The 14,252-nt window shown below is 54.9% G+C and overlaps 1 protein-coding gene across 1 annotated transcript in view; it reads left to right on the forward strand.

The window, feature by feature from the left end:
* The first annotated feature begins 10,305 nt into the window (after nt 1-10,305).
* Nucleotides 10,306-14,252, forward strand: part of SLC7A5 (solute carrier family 7 member 5) — a 33,130-nt gene continuing 29,183 nt past the window's right edge. Inside the window, exon 1 of the mRNA XM_081217379.1 lies at nt 10,306-10,919. Within this exon, the coding sequence (XP_081073505.1) occupies nt 10,388-10,919 (532 nt within the window). The 5' untranslated portion in view covers nt 10,306-10,387. The remainder of the gene's footprint in view (nt 10,920-14,252) is intronic.

Raw genomic sequence — 14,252 nt, forward strand, 5'->3', positions numbered from 1 at the left:
GGGAATGTCAACTTGACCATTCTGCTTCCCTGTGCAAAGCCACTAAACTTGGAATTAAGCACCAGCTTCTTCCTGTGCGATCTGGACCCCCAAGCTCCCTTCCCGTGGAACTCTGCACTCGGGTCCCCACCCTGGCTTGGGTTGCTGTGCCCTGTCTATCGGCACGGGCACCACCCATCCCCCCCCCTGACAGCCTCTGCCGGGGGCACAGCCTCTGACCGCACTGGGTCTGGGTCTGGGCACCCACTGCTGACATCCTGCTGTTACCTCGTTCACCACTGGTTTCCCCCCAGGGGTGGCGTCCTCACCTATTTGCTGGCTCACAGCACTGTAGACATATCCTTTCGGTGGAAACTGCCCGAGGTGCTCCAGCTCCTGAAGCCGGGTGCTGCTGGCCATCCCCCGTCAGCTGTGCGCGCCGCCATGCCCTTGACACGCTGACCCTCCTGGGAGTGCCCCTCCCCCTCCAACTCTGCTCCGAAACTTCTTTCCAGCTTCCAGGCTCAGCCCAAAGCCTCCTGTCCTGTGACACTGTCCTCCCATCACCCAGCCGTTTGTGCTGTGCCCATCCTGCCCATGTGTGTTTTCAGACGTATCCCATGTTCTCAGGTGCTTACAGGTCACCCACAGGCCCTGGGTCCTCAGACGTTTTGTTCTGGCAAAGTTAGCGATCATGACGTGTTAGCTGAGTAGATGGAAGAAAGCTAAGGTATTAGATGCTTCAGGTAACATAATCAGAAATTCACCTCCAATCAGAGAACCTGACGCCTATAATGTGAGAAGTCCAGAGAAAGAAGCAAAGTGCAGCAGGTGTGGATCTGCATGGGGCAGGCGTGGGGCAGGTGTGGAGCGGGCATGGTTCACCATGGAGAAGCAGGGAGCAGCCACAGTGTACGGCCCTCACGACAGGAGGTGGTTAATAAAGAGTTAACAATATCCTCCCAGACATTTCTTTTATTTATTTGTTTATTTATTTACTTACTTACTTACTTACTTGGCTGCGTTGGGTCTTAGTTGCGGCACGTGGGATCTTTGTTGCAGCATGTGGGATCTTTCATTGTGGCTCGGGACTTCCCTAGTGGTGCAGTGGTTAAGAATCTGCCTGCCAATGCAGGGGACACGGGTTTGAGCCCTGGTCCAGGAAGATCCCACATGCCATGGAGCAGCTAAGCCCGTGCGCCACAACTACTGAGCCTGCATTCTAGAGCCCATGAGCCACAACTACTGAGCCTGCGCTGTAGAGCCAATGAGCCACAACTACTGAAGCCCGCGCGCCCAGAGCCCATGCTCCACAACAAGAGAAGCCACCGCAGTGAGAAGCCCGTGCACCACGACGGAGAGTAGCCCCCGCTCACCTCAACTAGAGAAAGCCCGCGCGCAGCAACGAAGACCCAAGGCAGCCAAGAATAATAAATAAATAAATAAATTTTAAAAAATAATAAAATACTTTCACTGCGGCTCGCGGGGTCTTTGTTGCAGTGTGTGGGCTTCTCTCTAGTTGAGGTGTGCGGGCTCAGTAGCTGCGGCGTGCAGGGTTAGTTGCTCCGCAACACGTGGGATCTTAATTCCCTGACCAGGGATCAAACCCACATCCCTTGCATTGGAAGGCAGACTCTTAACCACTGGACCACCAGCAAAGTCCTCTCCCAGACGTTTCTGAAATACACAACTGAACTCTCAGCTCCTGAAATCTGCCTCTGCTGTTCTGACCTCCCATCCCTACCCTGGTGTATGTGGCGTTTTCTCGTCAGACTCTGTGCCGGGAGCTGGGAGGAAGAACAAAGTAGCCCAGGTGAGCAGCTCTGAAAACTCTGGCGGCAAAGAGCACAGGTCCCTCCAGACTCGACAGAATTATAAGAGCTGCTTCGACCCCAGCACTGCTTAGCGTGGCATGTGGGATGAAGGCTCAGCCCTCCTCTCTGTCAGGGGCAAGTCCAACGTGAGAGGCAGCTCATCCCCAAATTTCCTAACACACAGGTTGGGTCACACCTTGGAGGCTCAGCAGTAGGAATGCCTGGCTCCCATGTCTGTGGAAATGTGAAAATGTCTGTCAACAGGAAAGAAAGATCCTCTGATTCCGCCATCCTTAAGATATGTTCACTAACTGCTGCATTGAAGATAAAAGCTGTATATTTTTTCAATGTCGAGATTATTCTCTGTCAGAATTTCCTGTGTCAGTTTGCAAGTTTTTGTGTTTGTTTTGTTTGGTTTCTTTACTGGCATTGAAATAGGGAAATTATTTTTAAGCAAAGTGAAATCTTCTGATCCTTTTTACTGAATTCTGGAAATTCAGAGGGGACCACCCTCTGAATGTGTGGTGTGCTAGGTCCCTGAACACATAAACACAAATCAAAGGTGTGGACATCAAAAACAGGCATGACACTCAGGCTCCACTTGCCGTAGTCTTTGGTTTGTTTCATAATTTCATAACGAAGCACACAGCTTCACTGCAATTTGATATCACTGTTTATCAAACACCTCCTGCCAGCGTGTACTGGTTAGTGTGCAAGACAACTGGGGAAAATCAGTGACCAAACAACAAAGCAGCTCAGGTCCTGGGCCCCGTGGTGTCTACATCAGCAGGGGAGATGGTCCAGAGTCGGCAGGTATAGCAAGCAAGTGGGAGATAAGCTACAGGTGAGCGGGGCTCCAGAAAAAGCAAAGTGTGGGCAGGGATCCAAGTGACCGGTCAGGCTGGGCCTCACTGAGGCGTTGACCTCTGAGCAAAGACTTGCAGGAGGTGAGGAGTCGGGCTATGCAGATAGTGGGAATGGTTCTGGAAGGTTCAGGAGCGGCAGAGAGACCCGCGTGGCTGGATGAAGTGCTCGAGGGGCAAAGTGGCAGGAGAAGAGGTCAGAGACCTGATCAGAGGAGCCACATCCAGAGTGGGCTTGGGGCTCACATGTAGGTGGGAGCTTTGCTCCGAGGGGTGTGAGGAAAGCTGCAGGGCAGGGGTACGTCTCACTCAGATTCTCAAATTGGGGAGACGCGGGGTGACGGGCAAACCCTAGGCGGAACCCAGCCGGCAGCGGTGGTGAGAAGTGTTGGATGTGGGACACAGTTGCATTGTGATTTCCAGCCATACTGGCTGGGGGTGCGAGAGAAAGTGGGGTGTCAGGATAAAGCCAAGGGGTTTGGTGCAAACAGCTTGGAGGACAGAGTTGCCCTCGGCTGACCGGGAAGGCTGGGGGCAGAGAAGCTCTCAGGAACGCATGGAGAAAGCTGATCAAGGCTAAAGACCTCCCACTACCTGCAGCTCTGACTTTCTCTGGTCATTTTAAGTTGTGAGAGCTACATTTTTAGCCTTAGCCTTTTTGTTTTTCCATTTCCCACTCATTTCTGGAAGCTAAAGGGGCAAAATGTGGTAAAGCAGAGGCGTATGCTGAGGGGGGGAAGATTCTCAGACCCTCGGCCAGCAGGGCAGCCCCATGGGCTGCATGGGAGCCCAGGCTGCTTCAGGGTGACACACGTAACACCCCCAAAATGGAGTGCTCGGCGGTCGGGCGCAGGGAGCAGGGTCTCATCCCCGGGGCCTGAGGGAGCTGTCCGGCCGCGTGGGCCTGGGGGGCAGAGACAGCTGAGACCTTCCCGTCACTGTGTCCACTCGGGGTGGAATCGGGGACGGGGTCAGAAGAGATCGTGCCGGAGCCCCTCACCCAGTCCGGACCCGCCCGCGCTGGTCCCCAGGAGCTGGCTGAGCGCTCTAAGCCACCTCATGCCCCCACCCTTCCCTCTGCATGTCCCTCCTGGAGGTGGCCATTCTGAGGAGGGAGGGTGCCCTGGGTCCTGAGGACCTGCAGGCTCACATCACCATCTGCAGGACCCCCGTGGGGCTCCCGGCAGGACGGCATCCCATCTGCTCTCCCTCCTCCCAGCCACACGCTGGTCCTCCAGGGCAGTTTCCCCAGCTGCTGCTGCCTCTGCGTGCCCCTCACCTCACTCGGGAAAGGCCGGGTTCTCCACACAGCTGGCGGCGCAGGGATGCAGGTGTTAAAGGAGGCACTCGGGGGGATGCTGCGTACTGGCCAGGCGGGGCCTCCCCGCACCTGGCACAGAGTAACGGAACAGTGAGCTCCAAGGGGGGGCCCCCACGTGGAAAGACTTCCACCTTTTGTAACATCTCACAGAGCGGGTTGGGGCCGCCAAGACAACGTGCCACAAACTGGGGGCTTTAAACATCTGAAGTCTATCCTCCCAGGGTCTGGAGGCCTGAAGTCCGGCGCCAGGGCCGAGCTCCCCCTGCAGCCTGCGGGGGAGGGTCCTTCCTGCCTCTTCCAGCTCTGGTGTCATCGGTGGCCTTGGCTTTTGGCCACATCCGCCCAACTGCGGCCCTCCACCAGGCCTGGGCGTCTGGCTTCCTATGGCCGTTTGTTATGGGGGCACCAGCCATCCCGGGTTAGGGGCCACCCTGGTCCACGATGACCTCATCTTAACTCATTGTATCTGCAGCAGCCCTATTTCCAAAGGAGGTCACATGCTGAGGCTCTGGGGACAGGACTTCAGCATCCTGTTCTGGGGGGACACACCTTAACCGGTAACAGTGGGATAGGGCACCAGTGCTTCCCAAACGAGCCCGTGCAGGGAGGTGCACAATGAGAACAGAAGTGCTGATTGCATTTTTTCCGCGTGAAGAAATCGGACTCAGACCAAAGTCCGGCAACCAGTCCTCTGGCTGGTCAACCCAGGGGTCTGGAGTAAAGCCCAGGAGGACCCTGAGTCCCAAACCCATACCTATGGGGATAGAACCTGGACGAGTGACCAGGCCCTAACAAGGGACTGCCGCTCGTCACAGGATGGTCATGGGTGGGCTGCTGGAACCACCATTCTCTCCACGTCTCCTCTGACACGTGGTCCAGCTCAGCCTCTACTGGGAATGTCGAGGGTGGGGTCTGGTCACTCAGCCGGCCAGTCCACCGGCCCACTTTCTGGCTGCACCCTCACACCAGCCCACCGGCTGCAGCTCTGTTAGGAATGGGGGCTTCACCCTGCTCCTCCCACTGAGTCTCCGGAAGCTGAGTGGTGTCCCTCCCGGGAGCCCCATTAGCCACAGAGGCAGAGGCGGGGTTTGAACCCAGGGCCTCTGACTGTAGGCCTGCATGCTTTTTTTTAGGTAGAAATTCACATAATATAAAATTAACCATTAACCATTCTAAAGGGGACAATCCGGGGGCATTTAGGGCATTCACATTGCTGTGCAGCCCTCACCATTGTCTAGTTCCAAGACATTTCATCACCCCAAACCTGGTCCCTGATACCACCCTCTCCCCAGCCCCCTCCCCCAGCCCCGGCGACCACTAACGTACTTTCTGTCTCTCCAGATTCACCTTTCCTGGACGTTTCGTATAAATGGAACCAGACGCTACCGTGCATCCAGCCCTTTCACGGAGCACAGGGCTTTCACAGTTCATCCATGTCGCGGTGTGTGTCTGCGCCCCCTTTTTATGGCTGAATGACAGTCCCTTGTGTGCATGGGCCACATGTGTTTATCCATCTATCCGCTGACGGGCAGGCCTGAACTCTCAAGCCCCGTTTCCTACTATACTACAGTATCACTTGTCCGGAATCGCCAACGAGCAGGGCCCGCTTTCTGAGCACATGGACAAAGCCAAGCCCGCGGACGGCGAAACCCTCACAGCGGCCTGTCACAAGCCCGGAGCCCGAAACCCAGGCAAACTCTTATTTTTCTTGTTTTAACTTCTGGAGCCCGCCGTGGAAAATCTAGCCCTAAAATCTCTAGTTTTACTTCTACCATGTCTCAGAAATCCCCAGGCATTGGTTCTACCCAGAGTTACAGAGTCAATCACCACATCCACCTTAGGAACTTCAGAAGATCGGGCGAACTTGCTGAGCATCTGAAGGGAGCTGAAAAGCCTGTGCAGGGAAGTCACATGTCCTGCCCTCCAGGACAGGATGGGGGGTTTCCAAAGAGGGAAGTGAAACTGCCAGGAGCCACAAAGAGAGCTAAAATAAAGCCACTTTTGACCAGAAGAGTCCACATGCTCATCAGTCTGGTCCTGGAGGGCAGGTGGCCTGGTTGGCTGAGAGAGAGGCCATAGCATCGCAGCTGCAATTAAAGGCCCACCGTGGGTCTGAGCCCGGGCGGACCACTCACTGAACTCACTGCCTGTCTTATTCCTCCAGCCACAATCGGGGTCTAGCCATGGCTGATGCAATAATTAAATGACATAAAACATCTTCGAGTCCTGGTCCGGGCTCAACGGTCAATGTGATGGCGATGCACACACACCTGCTCGGAAAACAGAACTTAACTTTGGAGATTGCTAAGGGTGGTCCCACCTTTTCAAGCACGCAGACAGGAAAAAAAATAACAGCTGAGCACCATGAAAGCACGGCTTTTAAAAACAAATTTCAAGAAGAAGAAAAGACACTTGCTATGTGAAAAGAACACAAACGTTTGTTCCATACGACTGAGAACAAACACAGCAGCGCAGCCACCCGAAGCGGGGGAAGCTTCCACGTCAGTGAAGGTTTTATCGGGTACATTTTTTTTCCAGGAAAAAGAATGAGTTCAAAAGGAGAGCCAGGGGCTTCCCTGGTGGCGCAGTGGTTGAGAGTCCACCTGCCGATGCAGGGGACGCGGGTTCGTGCCCCGGTCCGGGAGGATCCCACGTGCCGCGGAGCGGCTGGGCCCGTGAGCCATGGCCGCTGAGCCTGCGCGTCCGGAGCCTGTGCTCCGCAACGGGAGAGGCCACAACAGTGAGAGGCCCACGTACCGCAAAAAAAAAAAAAAAAAAAAAAAAGGAGAGCCAGGACGTAATAGGACTATACATACTCCAGGCCATCACCCTTGGATTCTTCAGAGGGATAAAAACCACAAACCTTGAGCGGTAAGAAGCCCGAGATTGCAACAGCATGCAAAGACCTGTCTTGTTTACCCACTTCCCAACTTTCGGCCTCTTCACCAACGAGACGGAAGGATGACACAGGTCACCCTAGTCAGGGAGGGCAGGGGGCTCCCTCTCTACTCTGGCGCTGCCTGAGAGGTTGTACACGCCTTGTCTCACTAAAACCGCAAACAGTGTAAGAAAGAAGTACTATCACTGCCCCGCGTGTTGCAGATGTGGAAGCCAAGGCTTGGGTTGACCCCACCAGAGCTTCCTTCTGGAGCCTGGGCCACCAGCCCCTCTGCGTGCATGAGAGTCAGTGCAGTTCTGCACTGGCTGCTGTTACCATTTTGGTGTAAATTTCTTCGATTTTCCAGCCATTTTATAGACACTGTTACTACTACTCGGGGCTGCTATTTATCAAGTTGCTTTTTTGGGGGGTAGACACTGATCTGAGTGCTTTACATATATCAGTTCATTTGTAGTAGGTACTATTATTCCCATTTTATAGAAAGTGAAACTGAGGCCCAGAGCGGGGTAGGGTTTACCCAAGTTCCTTCAGCTGGTATGCAGCGGGGCCCAGGTGGGAGCTCAGGCAGTCTGACTCTCAAGCCCATGGTTTATACTGCTGCCATGAAATCCCCCTCCCATCTCCTTTCCCCCAGTTTTACTGACATATAACCTTGCATTAGTTTCAGATGTATGACATAATGATTTGATATTTGTTTATATTGCAAGATGATTGCCACAAAAAGTTCAGTTCTCATCCATGACCTCACATACCTACAATTTTTTTTCTTGTCATAAGAACTTTTAAGGTCTAATCTCTTAGCAAAATATACAGTACAGTGTTATTAACTATGGTTCCCATGCTGCACATCAGATCCCCCAGGTCTTACTCACCTTATATCTGGGAGTTTGTACCTTTTGTTCACCTTCACCCATTTCCCCACCCCCCTCCCCATTTTCTGCAGCCCACGTTTTTCCATCAGGAATCCGAAAAAATCACTGAAGGTTTGGAGGTAACAGAACAGAGTTCAGAGAGCGTGCAGAAAAAGCTTCAAGGCAGCTCCTACATTGGCCCAACGTCCAGCCTATCTTCCTGTGACGGGCTTCTCTCTCTCAAGATTGGAACCAGAGCCACTGAGCCTCCAAACAGGAGAAAGAGGCCTCCCCAAAGGGCTCATAAATGACACAACTTTTAAGAAATTACTGGTTACCACTGGGAAGAGTAAGGCAGAGTGAGCGGATTGAACCTGCCTCGGACAAAAAGCTCCTTTGTCATTCCACCACTAGATGGTGCTCTTAGCTAAGATTGTAGAGAGATTTTCAGTAAGGCGTTTTACCACTTCGTTTAACTTGCATCAGGGAATTCTGAGATACACGCATACGTGTACATATACACACATGTATAAGTATGTACATATATATATATTTCAAAGGAAGTTTGCCCTTGGAAATCTAGTACGGTATCATATGAAAACCAAGCAGAAACTGACAGTGGTGGTGTATCTGCTGTGGGATGGTGGCGACACCCCTGCAGTGTTGTCACCGTCTAGCTATTAAGTCTCCTGCAGTTTCCCAGGAGCCCCCACAGGGGGCACCAACAGTCCACCTGCATGTTCCATTCCTTCCGCCTCCCTTGTTAATTCTCACTCTAGGAAAGCTGGATTGGAGTGTCCTGCTTCCTTCCGACCGGCTGTCTGGCCCCTTAGGGCCCTTGGCTTATCACGGTTAATTTTACACTCTCGTGTGCAATTATTGATTGTTTCTCTGTGTCTGGAGGAGGTACTCACTGCCGCTTGCCTGGAACCCGGTGCAGTGGCCGGCACCTGCAGGTGTCAGCTGTGGGAACACAGGGTGGAGGTGCTTGGGACCTCTCCTTAGAGCACTGCCAAATAACTGCCATCCTCGTGAAAGCAAAATACATCCCAAAGTGTATTTAGTGGTAAATAAACCACAAGAAGAGGGGTGGCAGGACGACCAAAAGTACACCATGGAGGTTCAGGGTACTGGTCAGACAAGCTCCATTGCTCCGCTAAGCCTCAGTTTCCTCGTGCATAGAAACAACGGCACCTCCTCTATTAGATAAGGCTTTGCTCGCCCAGGGCTCAGCACAGCGCCTGATAAAGGCTCAGGAAGTTTGCTCAGCCCTTGGTCATCTGGTCTCTGCCAAGCAGCACCCTCGCAAAGGACAGTGGGGAGAACAAGAGTGGAGAGATTATTTCTGTTTCCCCCTAAGCCACCAACTTAGACATCTTGCAAGCTAAGATTTGTGTTGTGTGACCTTCCGGCCGCCAAGATTTCATTTGGTTGGAGCACTGCAGATGAAGGGCTGGCCTCTTAAGGGGGGGGGGGGCGGGGTGTTGACTGGGGGGGACGTGGAAGGTCCAAATGACATGCCTTGGCTAAACTCGCCTGCGATGGGATTCTAAATTCTTTCCCTGTGCACATGTCAGTTTAATCAGGTAGTATTTCTGATTCTTTCCTGCTTCCAGGCCTGGGGTGACTGGTCATCCTGCATTCCCCGTTCTGACCCCTAGCTACCTGGCTGCCCCTCCTATCCAGGAGCCTCTGGAGTTCTTTAAGTCTAAAGCCCCTTCACCCTGCAGCCTGCCTTCGGATTTTCCAGGTAGATTTGGGGGGAGGGGGTTCTCACGGTGCTCCTTCAGGGAACCCCCATTTTGTCAGTTTAACTGAGGTTCTGCAGATTCCTGGTTTCCCAGAGTCTGTGTCGCTACCTCTCAAATCTGTGAGCCCCTGAATGCTGCTCTTTGGCAAGGAGGTTCCCCTTGGGATAAAATGAGAATTTCTGAGCCCAGGAATGAGTTCAGATGTGGCCTCAGCGCTTCCCCCTTCTCTGAGATCGCACTCATTCAGCCTGGTATTCAGGCTCTCAGGCCCTCTAGCTCCCCCGGAGGAGAGGTGGTTCTGATCATCTTAATACTTCTCAAGTCCCCAGGGTGAGCAGACCGTGAGAGATCCTACCACCTCGGGGCTGGGAGCCCGCCAGCGAACAAGCATGCCTTCTTTGAGCCCCAAAGGCGCCCCAAATCCCATCCATCCTGTGCAGTGGCCCCAGGTCGGGCCTGCTGCACCGCCCGCTCCCACACGAGCAGCGGGGTCCCCAGTGCGCGCCCGGGGGGCGACGAGGGAGCTAGCTAGGAAGGCAAGGAGCCCAGCGTTCCACGTGCGCGGGGCGGAGCTGGGATCCCCCGGAACCACGTGGGGCCCGTACCGCCCGCCATGCTCCGCGGGACACCGAGCGCTCCACGTGCACGGGGCGGGGCCGGCCGGTGCTTCTCAACAGAGGCGGGGACCGAACCCCAGCCAGGCGAGTAAACGGCTGCGGGCAGGGCAGGGCAGGCGGCTCGGCCAGGGGGCGGGGCCTGGCGGGCGGGGCCGGCGGCGGCGTATAAAAGGCGCAGCGCGGAGTCGGTTAACGTAGCGGTCACGCCGGCAAAGCGGGTTCTTTCCGTTGGGAGGCGAGCGCCCCGTGTCCGGCCCTGTCCGGCCCTGTCCTGCGCGGCCGGCGCGGCAGCATGGCGGGCTCGGGCCCGAAGCGGCGCGGGGCTGCGGCCCCCGCGGCGGCCGAGGAGGAGGAGCGGCAGGCGCGGGAGCGGATGCTGGCGGCGCGGCGCGCGGATTGCGCGGAGGGCGAGGGTGTGACCCTGAAGCGCAACATCACGCTGCTCAATGGCGTGGCCATCATCGTGGGCACCATCATCGGCTCGGGCATCTTCGTGACGCCCACCGGCGTGCTCAAGGAGGCGGGCTCGCCGGGGCTGGCGCTGGTTGTTTGGGCCGTGTGCGGCGTGTTCTCCATCGTGGGCGCGCTTTGCTACGCAGAGCTCGGCACCACCATCACTAAGTCGGGCGGCGACTACGCCTACATGCTCGAGGTCTACGGCTCGCTGCCCGCCTTTCTCAAGCTCTGGATCGAGCTGCTCATCATCCGGCCCTCCTCGCAGTACATCGTGGCGCTCGTCTTCGCCACGTACTTGCTCAAGCCGCTCTTCCCCAGCTGCCCGGTGCCCGAGGAGGCCGCCAAGCTCGTGGCCTGCCTCTGCGTGCGTGAGTATCGGCCCCGGGACCCCGGCGGGCGGGGGGGTGGGGGGCGCTGAGCCGAGGTCGCCGCGCGCCCACGTCTCGGGCCCTTCCCCGCACTCCTGGACCATCCCCACATCCCGCGGCCCCGGGGCGACCCCGCAGTTTTAGACTGAGGGCACTAGCCCCAGAACCCACGTGCGTTTCATTCATTCGTTTTCTCACCGCCTTGGGAATTCTGCCGACAGCAGGGTCCCCGCCCTGAGCCTCTAGCCGGAACTAACCTTTCCAGTTAGTCTATCCAGAGCTCTTGGAGCTGAAGCAATATCCTTACTTTCTTGCAAGGCACCCACGTGGAGTGCCTGAAAGCCAACTACCTGTCTATTTGAGTTCCCAAAGGAAACTCTCTTTATCAAGAGAGAAATCATAGTTTAAAAAGAAAAATACCAAAAAAAGCCCACACACCTCATTCAAACCAGCTAATCAGGAAAGGCTGACTCATGCAAAACCAATAGTAATAAGATTCTGTGTGGGCAGTGAATGAGTTGCTCGTGTAGGCAGCAGTGTTGAGTCCCCTGAAGGTTGCCTAGTGAGTTGTAAAAGAGAAGTGCTTGGCTGAGACTTAAATGTGTGCAGGGTGGCTTTGGGGTCCCAAGCTGTGCTGAAATAAAGCCATTGGGTACAGTCCAAATGTTGGTGGATAAGGTCCCAGTATGTTGGTGGAGGAGGTCCTGGTACGTTGGTGGGCTGTTTTCTGGTGGGATTTCAGGGGGAAAAAAAATCATTTGTACCCAAAGCCACGCAATTTTCTTTGCTTTTTGGCTGCTGCAGTTTTACGCCTACCCCTTGGCAAACATCTAAGGAGGCTTGCAAGATGGAAGTGTCCTGCTTTCAGAGCTGCCACCTGATTTGAGGCTCTGTCTGCACCTTGACGGTGCACAGAAGTGCAGAGCTAACAGGGCTGCTTTGTGGTTTCTCTCCGAGCCCCAAGACTCAGGGGACTGGGCCGTCCCTTGGAGCGGCTTCTGACCAGCAGTGCACTCTGATGCTGTTGGGATTCTGAGCGTGGGGACCAGCCTCCGCATAAGCTCACTGCGTGGTGCTGGTAGCGATGAGGGGCTTTCAGAGCTCTGAGGCGCGCTCTGGGAAGTGGTGACCCCAGGAGACCTGAGACCCTGACAGAGCAACTACGCTGTGTGTGGGGGGGCGTTTTGCCTTTGGGGGGAGTCTCAGCGATGAGGATCTCAGCTTATAAAAACCTTTGGTCCAAATCTAGGAATAGTCACAGCAACAGTCGATGTGCCTGAGGACGGGGGAACCTGTGGCTTCTGGTGGGCTTCTCAGACGATGCTTTGGGCTGAGTAAGAAAAGCCCCAATTAAAGAATTTTAATTGTGTGATTTTCATCATTGCTAGATCTTATTTAATGTTTCGGCCCAGGACGTAATGACATAATACTGCCTTTAAAGGGCCCACTTTCTAGTCTTGGAAAATGGATCCCTTACTTTCTTAAACTTTTGGGTTTAAGCAGGTAAAGGCTCGGGATGGATTCTGGAGGGGCTGTGGTGGGTACACCCTCACCAGGACTCCAGTCACCAGCGTGGAGGGTCATGTGAACAGGAACCCCTTTTGGTGTGAGCTAGGGTGACGTTCTTCGTGTGTCCATCAGCCATTCTCAGCTCTTTTCTTCTGAACCACCCATGTGAGTGTGTTGTGTGTGTTTGTTGATTTTTCTGATGGAAAGGAGGTTTTCAGTAACAAAAAGGGATATGCTGTCTGCAGGAGTGAGCGCTAGTCTAGAGCCTGCTGTGTCTAGAGGGGGACGTGGGCCTGTCCGAGGCTGGTGGAACTCGGCGCCGCTGGCCCGGGCTGCTCTCACGGGCACAGAGAAAGGTTATGGCCATCCAGGGAGGGCGCCTGCTCTTAGGGGTGTCTGAGAAGGCAGCAAAAAGCCACAGAAAGTTTCTGAGTGTTGTTCGATTATTGCACACGGGCTGGGTTCTAGAACTTCTCCTCGAGAGGAGAAAGGGCCTCTGCATCGCGTGCTTCCTGAGCCCCTCCCCGCAGGGGGCACATGCACCCCTGGCCCAGCAGCCCGTGCTGGTGCTTCATGAACGGCCCCGGGGCCTGCTCTTTGAACAGTGTATCATGGGCTCTGGAAACACGTTCTTCTCGGTTTTGCTAGTTGATCTTTCCTGTCCGCTGGTCTCGCCCCAGGACAGCTCCTTTCTGCTTATTGTGACTCAGTTTGGCTTTAGTGCTTAGAATGCTCCCACTGACAGTGTAAGCGGGCGGAGGGGAGGAGTCCCTTTTCTGGTAGATCTGACGAAATGGGGCCCTTTCATGGCGTAGCCCTGGTGTTTCCATGTTTTTAACGAGTCATGAAGGTGAGAGAGGAACACGAGCTCCGTAACTCTCTGCCGATGGCCCCGGGAGCTTGGCGTGAGTTTAGGTTTTTTTAAAATACTTTTTTAAATTTTATTTATTTATTTATTTATTTATTTATTTTTGTCTGTGTTTGGTCTTCATTTCTGTGCGAGGGATTTCTCTAGTTGCGGCGAGCAGGGGCCACTCTTCATTGCGGTGCGCAGGCCTCTCACTGTCGCGGCCTCTCTTGTTGCGGAGCACAGGCTCCAGACGCGCAGGCTCAGTAGTAGTGGCTCACGGGCCTAGTTGCTCCGCGGAATGTGGGATCTTCCCAGACCAGGGCTCGAACCCGTGTCCCCTGCATTGGCAGGCAGATTCTCAACCACTGCGCCATCAGGGAAGCCCGTGAGTCTAGGTTTGCGTGGGTTATTTATCACTTAGCGAAAAACTTGGTAACGTTTGTTTGAGATTCAGGTGACACTGGGTTTTATCTTTGCGACAGAAGTCACTCGGGAGAGGTGAGGTTCTCGCCTGGCCGGGTTTTCGTCTGCAATTTCTCTAGCCTTCCTGGCCGCCTCTCTCTGTGATGGGTCGGGTGGGATCTGGAGAGGCTGGACGAGGCATACACACAGCGAGGAGCTGCCCAGGGCAGGTACCTGGGAGCCGCTGTGGTTCAGAAACAGCTGCGACCTGAGTCCTTTATCTCATGGAGAAGCTCCTAAGGGAGGGGGTCTGAACAGGCTCCCATCTCCCTCTGCTGGATCGGGGCCTGAGTTGTTGTGGTCGCTCCTGCCCAGGACACGTAGGTGTCAGGAAAGTGGCTGCAGACCTGGTCGCCCGCCCTTCTCCCTCTCCTGCTGGGGAGGACGGCCACCCGGACCCCCTGGTGGTCGTGCACGTCCTCCATCTCTCTCGTAGGACCTGGCAGGTCTGCTGGTGGCCAAGAATGGGACTCTGCGTCCCCTTCCAGCTTGGTGGCCCTTGGTGTGGCCTG

This window comes from Mesoplodon bidens, assembly GCF_964165515.1.
Source record: "Mesoplodon bidens genome assembly, chromosome: 18".
In the NCBI taxonomy this organism is placed as follows: Eukaryota; Metazoa; Chordata; class Mammalia; order Artiodactyla; family Ziphiidae; genus Mesoplodon; species Mesoplodon bidens.